This window comes from Solanum dulcamara, chromosome 7, assembly GCF_947179165.1.
Source record: "Solanum dulcamara chromosome 7, daSolDulc1.2, whole genome shotgun sequence".
In the NCBI taxonomy this organism is placed as follows: domain Eukaryota; kingdom Viridiplantae; phylum Streptophyta; class Magnoliopsida; order Solanales; family Solanaceae; genus Solanum; species Solanum dulcamara.
This window is the reverse complement of record NC_077243.1, coordinates 78356365-78377918: the sequence shown is the minus strand read 5'-3', so window position 1 is coordinate 78377918 and position 21554 is coordinate 78356365. Positions and strand designations below refer to the sequence as shown.

The 21554-nt window shown below is 35.1% G+C and overlaps 2 protein-coding genes and 1 pseudogene across 2 annotated transcripts; 1 reads left to right on the top strand and 2 right to left on the bottom strand.

The window, feature by feature from the left end:
* The first annotated feature begins 78 nt into the window (after positions 1-78).
* LOC129896777 (ATP sulfurylase 1, chloroplastic-like) lies at positions 79-5154 on the top strand. The gene is made up of 6 exons (XM_055972743.1): positions 79-160; positions 693-1104; positions 3195-3600; positions 3918-4178; positions 4265-4351; positions 4738-5154. The coding sequence occupies exons 2-6, from the start codon at positions 722-724 to the stop codon at positions 4873-4875; spliced, it is 1275 nt and encodes a 424-aa protein (XP_055828718.1). The 5' UTR covers positions 79-160; positions 693-721; the 3' UTR covers positions 4876-5154.
* A 1471-nt stretch (positions 5155-6625) lies between these two features.
* On the bottom strand, positions 6626-9016 carry LOC129895620 (calmodulin-2/4-like; annotated as a pseudogene).
* Positions 9017-10250: 1234 nt separating this feature from the next.
* LOC129896253 (2-methyl-6-phytyl-1,4-hydroquinone methyltransferase, chloroplastic-like) lies at positions 10251-15603 on the bottom strand. The gene is made up of 3 exons (XM_055972111.1): positions 14828-15603; positions 11387-11693; positions 10251-10731 (listed from the first exon to the last, which is right to left on the bottom strand). The coding sequence occupies exons 1-3, from the start codon at positions 15379-15381 to the stop codon at positions 10576-10578; spliced, it is 1017 nt and encodes a 338-aa protein (XP_055828086.1). The 5' UTR covers positions 15382-15603; the 3' UTR covers positions 10251-10575.
* Positions 15604-21554: the final 5951 nt, after the last annotated feature.

Genomic DNA, 21554 nt, shown 5'->3' with positions numbered 1-21554 from the left:
ATGCTCGAGGTACTTGGACACGTGGATCTCTATGTTGCGAGCTAATATTTTCACGTGTTTGGCTCATGGCTTATCCATGAAACACAATTGAATGAAGTTGATAGTCGAACGTTCTCCTCAGTCACCCCGAGTTACTTGGCTCACAACCTCATCCAACTAGGTCAGTATCAATCAGTACATGATATATTATTGAAGGGGTTCGATCAAATCCTCTTCGTCGGAAAGTTATACTTAATTTAAAAATTTGATGCGGGAGGTAGCTAATTCTATGTTTTTTATTAAAATATTATTTAATTTTGAATCTCTTAATCTTAAATTACAAATATATGTAATATACTAAAATGCTCTTTGAATCTTGTAACAAATTTTTTGATTTCCTTGAAACAGACTGAAAAATGCTAATAAAAATGAAATAAATCAAACAAATTGGAATTGAGGGGGTATTATTTTAAGATGACAATCATAAATTAAAATTATTTGAGTGAAGGGTCTTATAGAAACAAACTCTGTCTCAATAGAATTAGTAAAATTTATTACACTCTATCTTTTTCAAATCCGACCTATTAAATTATTAGTTACACTAACTACGTTGTTATTTTACTTGACCATAAGCTCTCTTTCACTCAAAACTCAAATTTTATCAAAAAATCAATCTTTACCAAAACCCGTTTCTTCTTACCTCTCTCATACAGTTCCACATCCAAAACGAACCGGGTCAACCATGCCCCAGACCCGAATCCAATCCGGGTTGTTGATCGAACCCGACGGCGGCAAGCTTGTTGAGCTCTTCGTTGATGAATCACAAAGAGATTTGAAGAGAGAAGAAGCTTTGAAATTGCCTCAAATCAAGCTTACGAAGATTGATCTGCAATGGGTTCATGTATTAAGTGAAGGATGGGCTAGTCCATTGAAAGGGTTCATGAGAGAATCTGAGTTCCTTCAAACTCTTCATTTTAATTCGATTCGTCTTGAAGATGGGTCTGTTGTTAACATGTCGGTTCCGATTGTGCTCGCCATTGATGATTCTCAGAAGAATCAAATTGGTGGGTCGAGTCGTGTTGCCCTAGTTGATGATGAGAATAGCTCCATTGCCATTCTAAGCGAGTAAGGGAAATTTCTTTGTTCCTTAAATCATTTTTTTTTATTTCGAATTAATGGTAAAAAAAGCACATCTTTAGCGACTTTGATAGCTCAATTATTCATTGTTCTATTTACGTGCTTAAACTATCAGATTTTCACAAATTTCATATTAGCCTACAAACGCTTGTTTCCCGATTGGGAACAAATATTTGGTCAATTCACTATCGAGGTGTGTTTTAATACAAAGAGAGTGATAATTTGTTGCGAGTTTTATACTTCAAATATCACTCCCTTTGTATTAAAACACAACTCGATGTTGAGTTGGCCTACAAGCATCTATTGTCATTGGAAATGAATATATGGACTACTCAGTATCAAGGTGTGTTTTAATACAAAGTGAGTGATAGTTTATGCGAATTTCATACTTCAACTATCACTTCATTTGTATTAAAATGCAACTCGATGTTGAGTTGGCCTACAAGCCCCTATTATCGATCGGGAACAAATATTTTGTCGACTAAGTATCTAGGTGTTTTGATACAGAGAGAGTGATAGTTTAGGTAGGTAAAGTGAAAAATGCATAGTTGAGGTATGAATCTCACAAAAAAGTAAAACTTTGAGTGTCTTTTTGACTATTTAACTCTTTAATTTTTTTGACTATTTCTATTTGCAATCAAGTTTTACAAAATTAAGCAGCAAACACAAAAACACTTATAGCAGATACCAGTGTTGGAGCGAGGATTTTTACAAAGAAGTTTTCACCTACCTATAAAATATAATTTTTCGATGAAGATTGACACCTCTTGAATACATGTGGCTCCGCCACTAGCTAGTCTATGCGCAGGCAAGGTAGCCCGGTTATATGCAAAAAGAATTTGAATCCATTAAACTGTTATTTTCAACATTGATGTGACGAAATCTGTATCTTGTCAATGTTGACTTATGTGAATTCACAGGGAATGTTGAACTACATTGTCTGTAGATTTTTGCTTAAACTATGTTTTCTTAATGGTTTGCTTTGGTAAGTGGTAAGAGTATGTGTTTTGAATGAACATGGGAGTTATTGAAAAGGAAAGTTTGAATTTTGATGCCTAGTACGTACGCTTGTAAACGGGAATTAGGGTGACATTGGGTTGTTAATCTACCTTAAGGATTCAAAAAAAGTTCAAATCCTTGTGGCAGAATGGTACTCTAGGAAAAGAGCAATTGTTTGTAATAAGCAGTACTGACATTTTCTTTTACTGTAAAAGAAATCCAAAGCTATTCGTAAACATGTTGATGTTAAATCTTATGATTTTTACAACCATTTTCTAATTTTCAGTCACGATGGTAAGTATAACCATTAAGAATGTCACCTAGTTTGTGTGTGTGTGTGTGTGTATATATATATATATCTGATATCTGGACGGGCTTGGTGCAAAGTTGCTCAAGTATGTTAGTTTGTATATGTCCTTGCACTTCCCCTGTTTGATGCATTTCTTTACGTTTTTCACAATTAAATTCCTAGACAGGTTTACCCTGAAAAATTCTTCTACAGAATATCACAGTAGTTTACCATGTGAAATTGACTTATGAACAAGCATCCCTGTCTAATCAGAAGTATAAGGAGAGCCTTAAACAATTTGATAAATAGGTGGAATCTCTATACGTAATATTTTTCTTTTGTCCAATATTAGTAATCTTCTTTGTTCATGTAGTGACTCAAATTTGCTCAAATGGTGTTAACTAATCTTCGATTTACTCAACGGATGGTTTTTACAGTTTGGAATATATCTCGACATTGATCAGACTAATATTCTGCATTGGTTGTTTAGTAATCCATTCACTCCTTTTTTCTCCTCTTACTAAACCTTTGTCATGTTTATTACCTGCTTATCAGTAGGGTGTCAAATGGGTGAGTTGGAATGGATTTGGGCGGGTCAAAATTGGTGGAGTTAATGGCTCGCCCAAAAATGACTTGGGCTAAAAAGCGGGTCATAGTTACGAAGTTTTAATTTCTTTGTTTGTTCTTTTATAATTTTTTAAGCATCTAACAAAACTGTTCCTTTTCTTTATTGTGGCTAAATATACTTTCTTGCATCTAATTTCTTTCCCTGTTAATTTGGTAATTGTAGTATCGAGATTTACAAGCATAGCAAAGAAGAACGGATAGCAAGAACTTGGGGCACCACTGCCCCAGGTCTTCCTTACGTGGATGAAGCTATAACTCATTCTGGAAACTGGCTTATTGGTGGTGATTTGAAAGTTATAGAGCCAGTCAAGTACCATGATGGTCTTGACAGCTTCCGGCTTTCACCTGCTGAACTTCGTGATGAATTTACTAGGCGTAACGCAGATGCAGTTTTTGCTTTTCAACTGAGAAATCCTGTGCATAATGGTCATGCATTATTGATGACTGACACGCGTCGACGACTTCTCGAGATGGGATATAAGAATCCTATCCTTTTGCTTCATCCTCTTGGAGGTTACACAAAGGAAGACGACGTTCCACTTCATTGGAGAATAAAGCAACATGAGAAGGTTTGTGCATTTGGTTACCTGCCATTTTCTATTTTTGGTAATAAAATAAAGCAGTCATACTCTATGCTACTTGACCACTTTCCCCATTTAACAGCCAAGCTTCTGCAATCCTTTTTGCTCAAAGTCCTTGTTGATATCTTTTTACTTCTTTAAGCGTTTTTTAAAAATCCTGCTCAAAGATGGTAGAAAGTGTCTCATTTTCTTTTGTTCATTTTGTGGCTGAAATCCCACATAAAATTTGATTTGCCTTATCAATTTGGCCATGCAGTGGCATGGTAATGCTTTCTAACTCCTATACACGACTGGATTCTTGTCAGGTTCTTGAAGATGGGGTTCTTGATCCAGAGACAACTGTGTTATCTATATTCCCATCTCCGATGCACTATGCTGGTCCAACCGAGGTGCAATGGCATGCAAAGGCTCGCATCAATGCAGGTGCTAACTTTTATATTGTGGGACGAGATCCAGCTGGAATGGGTCACCCACTGGAGAAGAGAGATCTGTATGATGCAGATCATGGCAAGAAGGTCCTCAGTATGGCTCCAGGACTAGAACGGCTGAATATATTGCCTTTCAAGGTATGACAACAAATTAACCGTGGTAAAGTGCAACACGTCTTTCCTTTTTTATTTCTAAACTCTAACAATACTAAATTTTCTTGTAGGTGGCTGCATATGACAAGAGTAAGAATGGAATGGCTTTCTTTGACCCATCTAGGCCTCAAGATTTTATCTTCATTTCAGGCACCAAGGTTTCTATCTCTCTATTGGCTTTCAGTGTTTTACAACTATGTTGGTCAGACTCTTCAAAAATGTCGGCGGGTGAGTGTCATGTCCTCCAAAAGTGGTGTATTTTTGGAGGATCCGACAAAGATGCGGGGATATTTTTGGAGAATCCAAGCGATGCTTGGTCTCTTTAAAAGTGTTGGCAGGTACGTGTCGGATCCTCCAAAAGTAGTGCAATTTCGGAGGATCAGACTCATGTGTGGCACTATTTTTGGAGAATCTGAGCAACATAGATCTCACCCCCCCCCCCCCCCCAAAAGGACCACTTTGTTACATTCTAGGATGCTAGATCAATTATTGTGCTGCTGTCCTTCAAAAATATGGCGTAATTCATGCCTTCTTTTTCTTTCAGATGCGAACGCTTGCAAAGACCAAGGAGAGTCCTCCAGACGGATTTATGTGCCCAGGTGGTTGGAAGGTTTTGGTGGAATACTATGATAGTTTGGATCAAGCTGAAAATGGCAGCTTTGCTGAACCTGTGCCTGTTTGAATGAATCATCATTGAAAAAATGAATTACAGCATGTTTTGGGGTAGAAAAATTAACATTTTTCTACCCAGTATGTTTGTCTGATGATTTGTTTTGACAATACTCTCCAAAAGACAAATAATAATAATAGTGAGGCATGGTATAGGTTGAGGAAAAAGTGTCCCCATCTTGTAAATTATGGTGCTAAGCACAATTCGATGCACTAAGCTCTTGCTATGTATAGAGTCCAAAGAAGGGCCGGACCACAATGATTTATTCAACGATGCTTTATATTTTTGCAAGTGACTGCTTCGACAGCTCGAACTCGTGACCAATGGTGCTATGTGTATTTCATTGTTTTGAATAGATGAAAGCATAACTAAGTCCTCTACCATTACAAGAACCATTCAATATGTGTTTGAAGGGGTTCGATTAAATTCTCTTCTGTTAGAAAATTATACTTATTTAAATTAAAATATATAAATAAGGTAGGTGAAAACAATTATAAATTGTTGACTCATGTGAAAGAGAATGTTACACTAAAGCACATAAATCATTTCTTTTTCAATTCTTTTTTTTTTGGGAGTGGGAATGAAGGTATTTTGTAGTCAAAGGTCATTCACAAACCTTAAGTCATAGGAAGTAAAAGACTTGCCTCATTACAAAATCAATTTATTTTATCAAGAGTACAAACATGTTTGTCAACAAATTTATGAACGTGGCTTTGAATTGAATTTCTTAAAAGTTGCCAACTTTTTTTTACTTGGGTTTGATACACTGAGAGAGGGTCTTTCGAAAACAGTTTTTCTACCTCCACGAGGTAGTGGTAAGATATGCGTATATTCTACCCTCTCCAGACCTCACTTTGTGGGATTTCACTGAGTATGTTGTTGTTCTACAACAATAACAATAACATATTCAGTATAATTTTATTATACCCTAAGGTAAAAAGACCATTTCCAATATCCTTAGGCTCAACTAAAGATATTAAAGCAGTTTTTTTTAAAAAAAAATAATGAAAAAATCGATCTTAAAAATATGGAGAAAAAGCACAATAACAACAACAAATAATAGAACCGAAGCTATGATATCATCGAACTTAGACATGACAATTATGCATTATTCTCCTTTTTATTAATATTAAGTTCATGACTAATTACAATGTTATTTATTTTGGTATGCCATTAGGAATAAACTAATATATTAGTTACGTGCCTTATCAAAATTAGCTAACGACTAATTGATAGTTTATATGGGGGGAAAATTAGGCTACAACCTACTCAAAGAAAAAATCAAAAAAATCAATAACTTTAACTTAAAGTCATCAAGGAATATCACATTATTTAAAAGAAAATGTGGATTTGCTAATTTTACTTTCTTGCTTGATTTTATTTCATATCATTATGTTACTTTAATCATATGTAATATATCATCATAAAATACATTATAAAGTACTCTATAATGATAGTAACATATTCAATTATTTTCTATTTATAACATTCTTGTTGAGGAATAAGTCGTAATATGAAATATCCACACATATTTAAATAGGTTGAATCTCGAAATAAATACTATCGAACATCAATAAAATTAAAAAAAGCATACATATAAACTAAGGGGTCGTTTGTTTGATTACAATTTTCAAAGTCTAAATAGTTAAATAATCCTACAATTAATTCTTTGGCTATATAACATTGATATTGTTTTAATTAAGAAATAATATAATCATACTTAATAAAAAGAACAATTATAAATAAATATTTTTAATCATGTATCAAAGTGTCATCATCATTTTAACAAATTCGTCAAAGTTGACTTGACCATCTCCATCCAAATCTGCTTCTCTAATCATCTGTTCAGCATCTTCTTCTGTTAATTTCTCCCCTAAGTTAATCATCACGTGCCTCAGCTGCACAAAATCGAAATATAATTTAACAGATTTAAGTTATATACATTGATCATAATGTTTTTTTTTTTAAAAAAAAGTTGCACTAATAGTGCATTATCAATATCTTATAAGTGAAATGATAATATAAATATTTCTATATCGTTAGTGTAGAATATTACTTACGGTGTAATCCTATGATGTTCAGTATCGTTGATTCGATTAATTCAAATTCATGCTATGTAAATTTCACTAAAAAAGGGAAGCGCTCTCTATAATGGGATTCTCCATTTTCAAGGTTGAACTGATTAAAGTAAAACTTTCACCAATTGTCTCTTTTAGGAACGATGGTTTAGTAAATGATTTTTTTTAATTTTTCTCGTGACTTATGGAATTTAAATCATAGTCTAAAGAGACCCCTTCTCAAGTAAGTTGAAAAATTTGTCAGAAAACATAAGATCATCACGATCTAAGATTTTATAAGTTATTGGATAATAATGGTTGAATAAATATGAGTAAACATTGAATTCGATTTAATGTTGTCTAAAAAAGCATTTTTTTAAGAATTACATTTCCACGACTTTTAAAAAATAGAGACAAAATTTTAATGATGCCTAAAAATTGAACATTTCTATAAATCAATTAATCAAATTCGAGACATTTAATTAAGAGTAAAGGAATTCTATCTGCTCCGCCACGGTCCTTCATGTATATAATATTATTTTAATTCATTTTTTTTAAAAAAAAACTTATTGAGATTATTGATAAATAAAAAGTCAAAAGGAACAAGTGCATTGTTCAGTGTGAACTGTGGAAAAATTCATTGCATTGACAGATTGCTTCCAATGAGAATAATAACCTAATAATTATGTAGGATTTGAAACAACTGTAAAAATAAGAATATTTAAATAATAATGACAGAAAAAAAATTAACATGTGAACCCCCTCACCTTTCCCTTAACTAGTTAGTTTAATAACTATATTCTTTGATAATTTAATTAAATATTGTAATTCCTTTTTTTAATTAAAAACACTTTTATCTCTTCGACTGGTCTTAGAAGAACAATATATGAGTACATACCGTACATGAGATTGAGTGTACACAATTTCTTTGATTATAAGAGTACTTGAAAAAAAACTCTAGTAATTCCTTTTTAAAAAACATAAATAAAAATTATTTCTTCGAAAATAACATAATAATAATAATAATAATAATAATAAAGCACGAAAAAATTGACTTACATCGGTAGCCGATATATAACCATTTTGATCTTTATCAAACACCTTAAAAACTTCTTTAATTTCTTCCTCTAAATCAGTTTCCTGAAGAAGAAAAAAATAGAGCCAGAAATTTTAATATGAAAATTCAAAAACATATAATAATATCATCTTTAGAATTTAAATTTGTGACTTCAATCAATTTTTGAATCCCTTCATTGTGTTTAGCTCCACAATTGGCTTGACATAATTTAAAGGGAGGGAAAATATAGTTGAAGATTTTGTAAAAAAATAATCGAATAGAGTGTTTATATCAATTCAACAGATGCATGTAAATTGAGTGTTTATATCAATTCAATAGATGCATGACATGTATTTACAGTTAAGTCACTTAATAAACGCAGTAAGTCGATATGATTAAATAATTAGAGGTTGAATATGAGTTTTTTTTTACCTTCATTTTCTTGGTGATGAGATTCAAGAATTCAGTAAATTCCATGGTCCCATTATCATGATGATCAGCATCAACTTCACTAATCATATTGCATAGTTCTTCTTCTGTTAGATTTTGATCTAATGACCTTATCACTGTTGCTAATTCTTCTATTGTAATGCAGCCTAAAAATAAAATGTCATGTTTGAAATATTTATCAAAAGAAAAAGGAGTAATTTGACAAAAAAAAAATATACAAATCATCGAGAGTTATATTGGGATGAACATGATTAATTTACCTTTAACCAGAAATTTCGTTATCATTGAAGGGAGCGTTTCCCTTTAATTGGCTTTACGCGACTTAAATCATTATTTAGTTGAGATTTTAATGTTGATATCAAGCATCTGATGGAAAAAAAAAAAGGAAAGAAAAGATACTAGTACTCATTATTATTATTTCCATCTTAGATGAGGTTTCAATGCTGATACCGAGCATCGAATGAAAAATTTTAAAAATATAAAGAAAAGATCAATAATAATAATTACCATTTACATCTTTGTCAAATAAACTGATGGCTTCTTTGAATTCAACAAGTTGATTTTCTTCCTTCACTATTTTATCTGCCATGATGTTCTCTTCTTGGATCTTTGTTGAGTAGAGAGAGAGGGGGGGAAGAGAGTGTTAAGTATATAATGTTAAATGGGGTTTTATTTATTAAATAGAAGAATTTTGTTGTGCCAAGAGGGCTCAAGTAAATGCATTCAATTTCATTAAAATATTAAAAATTAGATTTTTAAAAGAAAAAAGAAAAAAAATTGAGAGGAGTGAATAAGGGGTTTGACAAGAGAGAAGTTATATAGCGATATTTGATTGGACATTGACTTTAATAAAAAATAAATAAAGATTTCAGCACCTATTAAAAGAATTATTTTTAAAAAATTGCTTAATTCATAATTTGTCTCTTAAATTTGTCAGAATATTTCAACTACCTAGACACTCGAGTTCAGTCATGTTCTAATTAAACACCTTAACTACTAATAAATTATTTCATTTAGACACTTTTGTTTTAAATTTTGATTATATCAACTCCTTGTTGAAAAATTAAAACAATAGTAAATTTCATCATGCTATTTAATGTCCAAAATTCCAAGGGAATAAAAATAAATTGACTTCTAGTTTTAATAAAATAATATTACCAATGTCTCTACCAAATACCTTCCATGAAAATCATGTGTTTCAAAGTTAACTTCTTAACCAAGTGAGAAAATTTTGCAAAGAGAAATGATTTAGAGACTTGACTCATATCATATGGTCATCCTTTGTGATTTCTTAATTTCCTCTATAATCTTCATTCCTTTTTTGTAAAAGTTTGGGGAAGCTACCAAGTTCGGGTAGTGTTAGCTGAAAGTCACGAATTCTAACTGTTGAAAAAAATCTCTTGTAAAAATACAAGATAAAGCTGCATATATAAAGACCCAATGTGATACAATTATTTTATAAACCTAATGCATAGCAAAAGCATAGTGCATCGAACAATCCTTTTTAATTCTTTTCGTGTTACATCCTTTTCAAATTATGAATTCATAGTCTAATATTAATAGCAATTTTATTGTTTTCCCCATATAATTATCTTTTGTGTCAAGATAAATGAATTTAGTTGAACCCGTAGCTACATCAGCCATATGCCTCTCTATCAAAGACGACTTCATAACCAGGGTTCGAACCTAATATCTTTGATTAAGGCATGAAAGAGTACTTACCACTCCATCACGACCCTTAGCAACTCGCATATGCTGAAGTGATTAAACAAGAACATCAACTATGAGGGACACACGAGTACTAAAATACTAAAAACTTGATATTGGTAAACTTGATCAATACTATTTATTTCAATGAGTTTTCTCAACACATGATTAAAAAACAAGACTGATAGATTATACAACTAGAAAATGTCACAAAGATTTTCTAGGTTTTACCATGAAAATAAAATTTACAAGGGCCCTCTAAGGCTGAAAAACTAACAGACTAAAGTTCAACAAATTCATTCATGATACCTTTAACAAACTCACCCTTGTGACGATGCCAAAAACTTTGTCGGGCCGTGACAGATTTGTGGTCACTGGTGAAGAACTGTCAAACAGAAATTGTGGAGAACTTATCTTGGATTGATAAATTGTCCTTATTATTCAGATGGGCTGACCTTTCGGGACGATTTGATCCTTAATCCACATGTATATTGGAACGAGCACGTAGTAACTTGCAGCCATTATGCCAAGCAGGAATCGCATGAGAAATACGAACGGGTTTACAGGCTTGCTCACATCCTCAACCTTGGGACCGAGCTGCAACACAACAATACAGCACCGGGGAATAGTTACTATTGGTGTAAGAAAGTATAGTTCAGGTTTGATAACAAAGCTTCAATCCACTAAAACTGTCAAATTCCCAACCAGAGAGTTCAAAATGTAAGCAGCCTTAAAAACAGAGGTGAATCTGCAAAAGTAATTTTTTTATGTGCACTTTTCATTTTTATTTGAGTAAAGGGTCAAAACCACACCTAAAGTATCCATTTTTTCGAGTTTCATACCTAAATTACCAGGTGTGCGAGTTTCCTATCAAAATTATCACCAAATGTTTATGGAAACATACCTCAACTATCAATTATTCCCTTTGACTATAGATGAAACAAGAAAAGTTTAAGCTTGTACATTTATTGGAAAAGTAGTATGATAAGCATTTTTTCAAATGGGCATAATAGAATTCATTATACTTGAACTTCCAATTGCTTAATGAAATTTGTATTCCGAAGAACTTGTATTTCTTGTATAGTATACCAAATGTTTCGAGATGTTTGGAAGTGAAAATGTGTCTGCAGCATGAAGAAAGTATGTGTTGGAAAGTCAACGAATGTAATAAAATATTTTCCTAGTAAATATAAGCAAACAGGAAATCGAAGCATTTCAACAGCACACGTTTAGGAAGAACGGAAGTCCCTACCTGCAATGGAGATTCCCCAGCGTATGGCTTCACTCCAGTCACAGAGCAGCCCATGATCAACCCGTGCCGACGGACACCACGATACCATTTTGGGCCAATCCGCTTCAGCTTAACTTGTGTGAAACCAGCCTTTTTAAACCATTCTATATATTCTTCTTCTTTTGGAAAGAGCATCCACACATCTGCAAAGAAACGAGATAACCAAAATGTCGGGTACACCGGACCAATTACGCAGGCAACCCCACCTATGGTTAGTACCCGGTAAGCTTCCTTGATACCACGCTGTGGATCTGGCCAATACTCAATGCTGGAGAACACAATCATGATATTACATCTAAAAGTAATAAATAGGTGACGCCAGTAAATATTGTCAAAGTAAATTGAACTGGATTCCACCGGAAATGAGCAAGATCACACATCAAGCATATATATTAATGTTGAACTTCCCAGTTACCAACAATAAGAAAGAATATAAGCAAATATTTACAAGTGTAACATATGGCACTTGGGCCTAACTCAACACCAAAAGCTAAAACTAGCTCTTGAAGGAGGATTGCCCAAGTCCAAATAAGCAAACCACCAATTCAGTCCCCAACCAATATGGGACTCTAACACCCTCTTCACGCCTAGGCACAACTAGAGCGTGGACCGGGAGCCCAAATGAGAATGAGCCTAGCACTGATACCATGTAAAATATGGTACTTGGGTCTAACTCAACCCTAAAAGCTAGCTCATGAGGGAGGATTTCCCAACTCCATATAAGTGAACCACCAGTCCATTCCCTTGGGACTCTAACCCACTCTAACAATAAGGTAGGAAATATAAACAATGGTTAAAAACCTAAAGTGAAAATGATATATCCATATTATTTGAAGTTCACTTGCACTTTGTATAGTGAGTATAACAAGCACCTCCATGGCCATGTTAATTCTTCAAAGAATCACACTTCATTCGTGCACTAATAAATAGTAATTTCAAAAATGAAGCGGGTAAAAACAAAAAGACGATACATGTGGCCTAAAAATATTAGAGGGGTCGTAGCTAGTTGAACTGCACAACCTGATGGTCTTTTATTAAAATTACATGGAATGTTAAAGAGCATTCCAACATCGAAGAAAGAGTAACAAAAACTCCACCTCAGCTCAATGGCAGTGGCAGAGCTAGATGGAGGAAAGGAGGTTAAATAGAATCCCTTTATTTTATAATTACACCATCAAATGGGGCAAAACATTTTTTTTTGATATATGTAAACTGTTGAATCCCCTTGACGTAAGGGGAAATTTTAGTGAAGTGGCCAAGGGGATTCAAAAATTGCTTTAGACCACAAATCCAAATCCCAAGTGTGATTTCTAGTATGTATTTGAATCCCTTTGTATAAATTCCTGGCTCCACCACTGCTAAGCTTGATTAATTGTTTAATAGCATCACATAGTATTATATACTAACAAGTCCAATTTCGAGGAAAGGCAAGAATAACATAGAAAGACATTACATTTAAGAAACAAAACAAAGTATAATCTGATTTATCCTTAACAACAACAACAACAACAACAACCTAGTGAAATCCCACAACGAGGGGTCTGGGGAGGGTAAAGTGCACGCAGACTTTACTCCTATCACGGTAGGAAGACTGCTTTCGAGAGACCCTTGACTCAATAGAAGCATAAAAGGAGGTCAGATAAGGCTAAGAAGTTCAAAGCGATATGGGAAAGCAAATAACGAAAGCGACACAGATAAAATAGAGTAATCAAAGTACAGAAAATAATAGATAATAACAAAAGTCAGAGCACAAGAAATTATAGTGCACTAATGCGCCTACTAATACGGAAGAATAACGAGACTATGTACTAGCCTTCTACCCTAATATGGATCCTCCACACCCTCCTATCTAAGGTCATATCCTCGGTGAGCTATAACTGCGTCATGTCCTGTCTAATCACCTCTCCCCAATATTTCTTTGGCCTACCCCTACCTCTTCTGAAATCATCCATGGCCAACCTCTCACACCTCCGCACTGGGGCATCTATGTCTCTCCTCTTCACATGCCCAAACCATCTCAATCGCATTTCCCGTATCTTGTCTTCCACTGAGGCCACTCCTACCTTGTCCCGAATAGCCTCAGTTCTAATCATGTCGCTCTTGGTATGCCCACACATCCATTTCAACATTCTCATCTCGACAACTTTCATCTTTTGAACGTGAGAGACCTTAACTGGCCATCACTCTGCCCCATATAACATAGCCGTCTAACCACCACTTTGTAGAACTTGCCTTAAGTTGTGGTGGCACCTTCTTGTCACATAGCACACCGGAAGCGAGCCTCCATTTCATCCACCCTGCCCCAATACGATGTGTGACATCATCGTCAATCTCCCCGCTGCCTTGCATGATAGACCCAAGGTACTTGAAACTACTTTTCTTTTGGATGGCCTGGTCACCAAGCCTAACTTCTGCGCCAACCTCCTGGGGTGTCTCACTGAACTTGCACTCTAAGTAAGCAAGATTTTAGCAGCAGCAACTTGCAATGTCTTATAAAGCAGCATCACAGAAAAGAAGAGCAAAAACAAAGTAGATCACAAAGGGGAGGGGCGCAGAGGCGGATCCAAGAATTATGCTTTATGTGTTCGAGATTCTATCGCAACTCATTCGATTTAATGGGTTTGAAATCAATTTGTACTTATTTAGTGAATAGCTATTGGGTTCCAATAAAGCCATAACTTACACTCTCCATCGCCCTTGGCGCAAAGGTTGATCCAAAATTTGAACGGGCTTGAGTTTGGAATTCTATCACAACTCATTCGATTTACCAGGTGAAATCAATTTGTACTTCTTTGGTGAATTTTTATCACATATCTGAGCTTGGGTTCCAATGAAGCCATAACTTACACTCTCCATCCACTCTTGGGGGCGGACATATTATCCACCGAGTTTCAAAACATGTGACAACTGACCCTCGGGATTTCTCAGTTATCCGAAAAAGAACAAAGTATTGGGGGCAAAGTCACAATACAGGTTCCACAAAACCCACTAGTTGTGGCTCAAATCCTGTATTGTTAGTAAGACTTCACCTAATATGTACAAATAAATTTATCCAGAACCCACAAAAAGTTGTTGTTCAGAACTCACATACTCCCCCCATTTCAATTTGTTTCTATTACTTTCCTGTTTAGTCTGACTTAAAAAGAATCTTTTTCCTTTTTTGAGACCTCTTTAATTTCATCTTTCCACTTAACATGTTTAATACCACAAGATTAAATGAGATATTTGTACATTCTAATATCATTCGTTTAAGACAATAAGATTTAAAAAGTTTCTGTATTTTTCTTAAACTCCGTGTAAAGTAAAAAACAGGCAAACAAATTGAAATGCAGGGACAAATTAAAATTCTGGATCTGTCTCTACCTGGGATTTGCAGTTACCAAACAAAAGTATAGAAATTACCTTCCAGCTGAAATATATCTATCAAAAGTATCAGTAGGAAATGGTAGATCCTCAGCATCTCCTTCAAGTATCTTGCACTCTTTCAATGGCTCCTTCTGCCTAGCCTTAGCAAGCTGATGAGGTGATTGATCAATAATTGTCACATTCTTAGCATCAACATGCTTAACAATCCCAAGAGTTGTAAATCCAGTTCCACCACCCACATCAACCACTTGCAAATTCCTAGTGTGTAGCTCAGCAGGTTCAAGTGCTTCATTTCTCATATCTTCAGTCCAATGCCCAGGATTTATCACATGGTCATACACAATAGACAAGAACCTGTAGAACCAAAATGCCTCTTTTTTGTGTTGTATGAATCTTGGTTGAGAAGCTGGCCTTGAAGCAGATAAACTGCATTTGGTGGGTCTTAGGGTTCTTGTTGCTCTGAAATTAACAAAACCCTTTTGGGGTAAACACTTAAGATTCAATTCTGACCCAAGAAATGATGACCCAGATGGAGAAATTCCACTAAGGAGCTTGAAATTATCAGCTCCGCTCAGTATTGAAGACGCCATGATAGCTTTGAAGCTGTAATTTTTACAATACTTCAAGCTAAAAGAAGCTAAACCCAGATGCTATATCTTATGATTCATAAATTTCGTTAATCTTTTCTGCAATTTTGATGGTATTTTGGAGAAGTTGAAGAAGAAACAGCACAAGAAGTTCAGTGAGGTAGTACAAGTGAAAGCATTACCTTTTTGGCGACCACATATTGAGATTACGATTACAACTCGCAAAGAAATAAGAACCACAAAGCTATACGACATCGTTTTGCCTCTTCTCTTTTTACTCACTTGAGGTATATTTTTATTTTATCTTTTATTTTAATTTTTTTTTTGAAAGAGAGCTAAAACATCAAGAAACTAGTCTAAACTAAGCGGGGGAATGAGTCCTAATAACAACTCTTGTAGGACGTGAAGAAATGCAAGAGTATGTGAATGTCATTCAAAGCGAGACTCTTGAACAAAAGCTAGATTGGCTAAGTTTTAATGCTATTAAATTAGTCTATTATTATCACATTGGTGGTTTTCGAACACTAGGAAGGACGAGGTTTGTCTCTACACGATAATTGACACAGCCTGTTTCAACACTTAACTAAATTCTGAATTATTTGGCATTAATTTAATTTTATACAGCATTAATGTAGTCAATGATTTAGACGTATTTAGGTAGCAATTGATGACAGAAAAGATACAAGATGAATTGAAAGACATCACAATAAAAATTTACAAAAAAACTCAATTTACAACTCATATTATTTTATTGAATACAATAATATCCAATTTTCGCATCACCCTTGCACTAAGATCACCTTGACCTTTAGATTTGTACTCTAAAGTATTCCCTAATACTCTAAGCAACAAAATCCGTTTTTACCAATGAGGCAGCATGCACACTTATAGTTTGTGTGACGGCCCACTACTGACATGTGGCGTGCAATGATAGGAACACTTGGTCCACTCAGTTTATCCTATCATAATGCAGTTAACCTACAATTGTTTGAGATCTTCAAAACAATTCAAATCAGACGCCACAACTTCGGATATTGTAAGATTTGGATAAAAATTGATTTAAATCGAAAAATTAGATTAAACAGATTAAGTTAATTGATTTTTTATTTGGTTTAGTTTGATTTGATTTTACATTTTTAAAAATTGATAATATTTAGTTTGATTTTGATTTTGATTTTGTTTTAAAAAATCGAAAAAATAATCGATCCGAATTGACAAATCATATACATATTTTTTTTTATAATTGTACAGACAGAATATATTATTTTTTATGAACACTTTTTTATGCAAAAAATACAGCACACTAATTTAAAATAGTAAGGTATGATACGTCTTTTATTTGTACAATCATATCATTAGCTCATGCATTATTCAGTAAGTTTATGTTGTTTAGTACATTTAATTAGCTAACAATATAAGTAGAAAGTTAACCATAATTAAAGTTCTGGTATACGAATTATAAGATCCAAAATGACACGAATACAATTTATTTTTATTAAATGAATTAATGTTTTTTTTCTCTTTTGAATGTGTCACAACCCAACCCCGTAGGCCGTGACGGGTGCCCGAACTGGACACACGTGTGAACCCCTGCCAATTATAAGTAAACCCGTTTCTTCTTCGACTCTTAGCGTACCAACAAATAAGAAAACATATAAGCTAACAAGGCTGCCGTAGTGTAATAATGTTACAACACGCCGTACAGGCACAACTGGAACAACTTACAAACGACCCACATACATATATCTACAGACCTCTAAGAATAGCAACCATATCATATGGCGGGACAGGGCCCCCGCCGTACCCCTGAATAAGCAAACATATACATCCAATACTAAGTACCAAAAACTCGACTCTGGTATAATGGAGCTTCTTCCAAACTGGCTGAGCGGAATCCTAAGCTGGAGGACTCCCAAAATTTGTGTTTGTACCTGCGGGTATGAACGCTGCCCCCCGAGGAAAGGGGGGTCAGTACGATATATGTACTGAGTATATAAAGCATAAAACATCATAACAGAGACAATAGCTGAAATAGGGATGCAAGGGGCAAATATAACATTTAGCCATCTACCGTATCTGTATTTTTTAAAATAAAGGCATACATGCTATCATCACGTACCGTATCCGGCCCGTTCGGGGACTCAGTGTAACAAATACATCATTTTATCATCGTAAGAACATATATACCATTAGCATTGTAGAATATACAGCCTGATCCATGTATATATAAAGTAAATGTCGAGGAACGATGGCCCGATCCACATATCTTATAATAATGCCGAGGAACGACGGCCCGATCCATATATCGTAGAACAATGTCGAGGTACGATGGCCTGATCCGTATATCGTGTAACAATGTCGAGGTACAACGACCCGATCCATAAACAGCATAACATGACGTAGAACGTATGGCTCGATCCTTACATAGCAAGATATGTCGAGGTACGTTCGGCCCGATCCATATATATCATAATGCATATACGTGCACGTAAAACTCTATAACATATCAAACATCCCTTAGATACCACCATAAAGCATGTTCAAGAGCCCCTAGGTATAAGAGCTTACAGAATCCAATACTATTCAACCTATAGTAGGCTCAAGGATCGTAGTTCAACTACTTCAAGGCCCTTATCATTCAAAAGTGGGTACAAGTCATGAGCTACATCCAGAATCTATAAATGGAGTTATCTCTAAATCCATGTTCTATAGTGCCTATAGTCCATTCTTCCTAGAAGTAGGAAAAGACAAGCTTTACATGTATCACTTTCTATCACATGGAAGACTTGAAAAGTAATGACTCAACTTGTTACAGGAGTTCTAATCAGTAGGAAGTGAACAAGAGCTTTAACTCACACTCAGAGTTTTAAGAGTGGAATAACTCCCAATTTCCTATACATAATACTTACATCTAAGTCATGCCAAAAAAAAAAAGAAAGGGTAGCTTCACATACTCAACCCTTTTCTAACGTATGGAAGGCTTGAGAAGCCCTAGTTCTATTACTGTAAGAGTACTTTCAACAAGGAGTATATAAGAACTGTGAATTACACTTGGTATTTATGAGTAGCTTTACCCTCAAGTTCATATCATTCACTATTTAACTTGAAGACATGCCAAAAGAAAAAAACGTTAGCTTTACATACACTACTTTTCAGCACATAGAAAACTTGAGGGATGAGAGCTTAACTACTTTAAGAGTCTAATCATTCAGAAGTGAGCACGAATTATGAATCATGAATCATGTTCAGAGCTCATGAATAGAATTACCCCAGGCTTCATACACATATCATTTGTCACTTAAATCTAAGACATGCCCAAAAGAAAAGAGAGTCGGGCTTTACATATCTCTTACGGGTTACTCTTTATCCCGTTCGTCTCGTCGTTCCTTGAATCTAGGTAACATGAAAGTAATTCAAGTATCAACAAACCTTAGCTTTCCAGCATCTTAGGTTATATATTAGTATTCATAGAACTCAACCCCTCGCTCGCCTTCTTGACTAGTTCCTTAACTAGTTAAGGAGTTAACGGAAATCGGGCAGCACCTCCCCTATAATATACCCTATCCGAATTTCCAATTACACTCCTAATAACTACAGCCAACCAAAAACAATAACTTGCAGCATATGTATAAGAAGTTCACACCAACATAATACAACATAAACTACAAATGACTCGCTCGAAACCACGATACCAAAATAGGGTTTCTAGTTTCCATTTTGCAAAACCTTTAATTATACGAAACGGAGAGTCGAGTGGCTGCAAACATCAGATCCCTCACCCCTTTTAGAATACTTTTAGTCCCTATAACACAACACCACACACCTGCAGCAGCACCTCACACGCACAACACCTTAGTTCATCTACAATTTAACTATAGCAACTTCAAATTAGGTTATTTCCAACATCAAGCATATTTATGATATTTTTACATTTCCAGCCACTTAAACAACATATAACACACTTCATAATAACAGCATAAACCCCAATTTAAAGGGAAAGGTCTCACCTTACCCGAAATTGGCCAAAGCTTGCCAAAACTCGCCTCGAAAATTCCTTAATTGCGGCTAAAATGTTGTGGCTGTTTGATATCCGTTTTATGCTACTCCAAACCATAACTTTACATTATTAACACCTTTCTATTATGTCCAAACCCTTACCAAAATGTGGGAAAATATAACCAAGCCATACCTTAACAAACGGCTTCCCAAACTTGCTAAAAATTAACTTCGGAGACTCCTTTATATGCTGAAAGTTGCGGATTGTTCGTGTCCCTTCTTTGCTGCCCCAAATAGTTATTTTACTCTATTAAAAACCCGTCATGTAGCCATGGAATACCTTAAATAATTAATTTATGAAATGAAATTGGAAAGCTGTCATGCCTCGGGAGGGTACCCTAGACGTAACTGGCACCCGAAGGCCATTTCTGACCTCCGAGTGAACCACCTGGTCCAATCACACATTCATTCAATCACATTCTCTTAGCGGAAACTCAATTTAATGAAATATTATTCATATATAGGGCCGAAGGCCAAACATTTACAATCCAACAAGTCAATAAAATAAGACTCCTCAAAATAACAGTTCGACCTCCCCACACTCCAGTCTATGAAGCCTCTATCAAAGTCTAAGAGGTGCCAATGACAAGTCCATGGCTACCAACAATCAAAATAAGGAAATGTCAACAAAACTGTACATGAAGGCTCAACATCCTCCGGAAACTAGGAGGACTCACCAACTAGCTGAGGGTGTATGTGGATCTTCAATGAAGCGCCGGTTGATGATCTCTAGTACCTATCTCTACATCATGAAATGATGCAGGCCAAATAGCGTCAATACATGGAATGTACGAGTATGTAAAATGGCCGAATACAACGAACATCAAGGAAGAATTTATCAACTCGGGAGCTCAACTCAAGAGGAATAACAACTCAATCAAATGCCCTAAGTCTAAACAAGAATATGATTTAGACGGGACCAATCACATACAATTCAACTCAATCTGACTCAGAGTACTATCAAGACCTATTTGAGAGTTTCTCTTATCCGACAACCATCACTTATGAGCCAGTGAAGGTACAACAAAACGACGTTGTTGCCGCGCCCGTTCATACTTTGCCAAGGTATGAACGAATCAAACACTCATGGATCCAATCCAACCAAGTCCTATAATGTCAGGACAAATCTCTCGGGGAAACATCCGACTTTAACGGTTCAATCCCCCCTACGTTTGGCAACATAGGTATTGGGTTCAAGTATAGACTATACTCTTGCCCAATTCGGTGCTCGATACTCCCCCCAAGACTCAATGCTCATAAAATTCCATTCAATCAACTCAATCAAATCATATCGACAAGTCTCATTACAACCTTGTCAACTCATCAACTCTATCACAATCAATCTATTTCAATCGTACTATCCGATCAATCTCAATCACATCTCTAAAAGAAATTTAAATACACATATATAGCATCATCTAGATATAATCAATCATTTCTTTTATCCATTTGAGAAAATCTTTGAGGCTTATCACAATTTCAAGACTTTAAATTGACATTTCATATTGAGCAACATTTTCAAAAAAATAACATCCTTTATCATGATCTACATAGTTAAGGGGATTAATAAAACATATTTAACAACTTCATCTTCATCGACTCATACTCACATAAAGGCTCAATTTAGGAACTCCTTGGCTCAACAACATCAACACATATAGAATCAAATACATAGGGGACAAAGTTCATACAAGCATAAATCATACCAAGAAACTCTATTTTCATGAACATCTAACCTCGAAGCAAGATTAGGGCATATGGGTGGACTCAACCCATGTTTTAGATAGCCTTACATACCTTAGTGAAGACTTGAAGAAAACCTTGTGGTTAGGTATTCAATGGAGGACTCAAATCTTGAAGCTCTTGGACTCTTTTTGGTTGAAAATGGAGAAGAAGAAGAAGAGAGAGAGAGAAGCTCCTAGGGCTTTTTAGAGAGAGAGTGAGGCTGAGAAATGTGTTCCCAAAAGACCAAAGGCAATACATATATAATTTGGGTAAGTTCCCAAATTGCCCCTTCTCAAAAGTTCTGAAAATAGGCTAAAAATGCACCTGGCGCGATAGTGGTGCGTCGCGCCAATGCAGCGCCAGGCTAAATACGCCTAAAACCTGCACACCTTATA

Excerpts from the sequence above, each read along its gene's own strand:
- LOC129896777 (XM_055972743.1), top strand. The coding sequence starts at position 722 with ATGCCCCAGACCCGAATCCAATCCGGGTTGTTGATCGAACCCGACGGC. Across the intron at positions 1,105-3,194 it reads TCCATTGCCATTCTAAGCGA|TATCGAGATTTACAAGCATA; the intron begins GTAAGGGAAATT and ends TGGTAATTGTAG. Across the intron at positions 3,601-3,917 it reads GAATAAAGCAACATGAGAAG|GTTCTTGAAGATGGGGTTCT; the intron begins GTTTGTGCATTT and ends GATTCTTGTCAG.
- LOC129896253 (XM_055972111.1), bottom strand. The coding sequence starts at position 15,381 with ATGGCGTCTTCAATACTGAGCGGAGCTGATAATTTCAAGCTCCTTAGT. Across the intron at positions 11,694-14,827 it reads AGATATATTTCAGCTGGAAG|CATTGAGTATTGGCCAGATC; the intron begins GTAATTTCTATA and ends TGTGTTCTCCAG. Across the intron at positions 10,732-11,386 it reads CTGGGGAATCTCCATTGCAG|CTCGGTCCCAAGGTTGAGGA; the intron begins GTAGGGACTTCC and ends GTTGTGTTGCAG.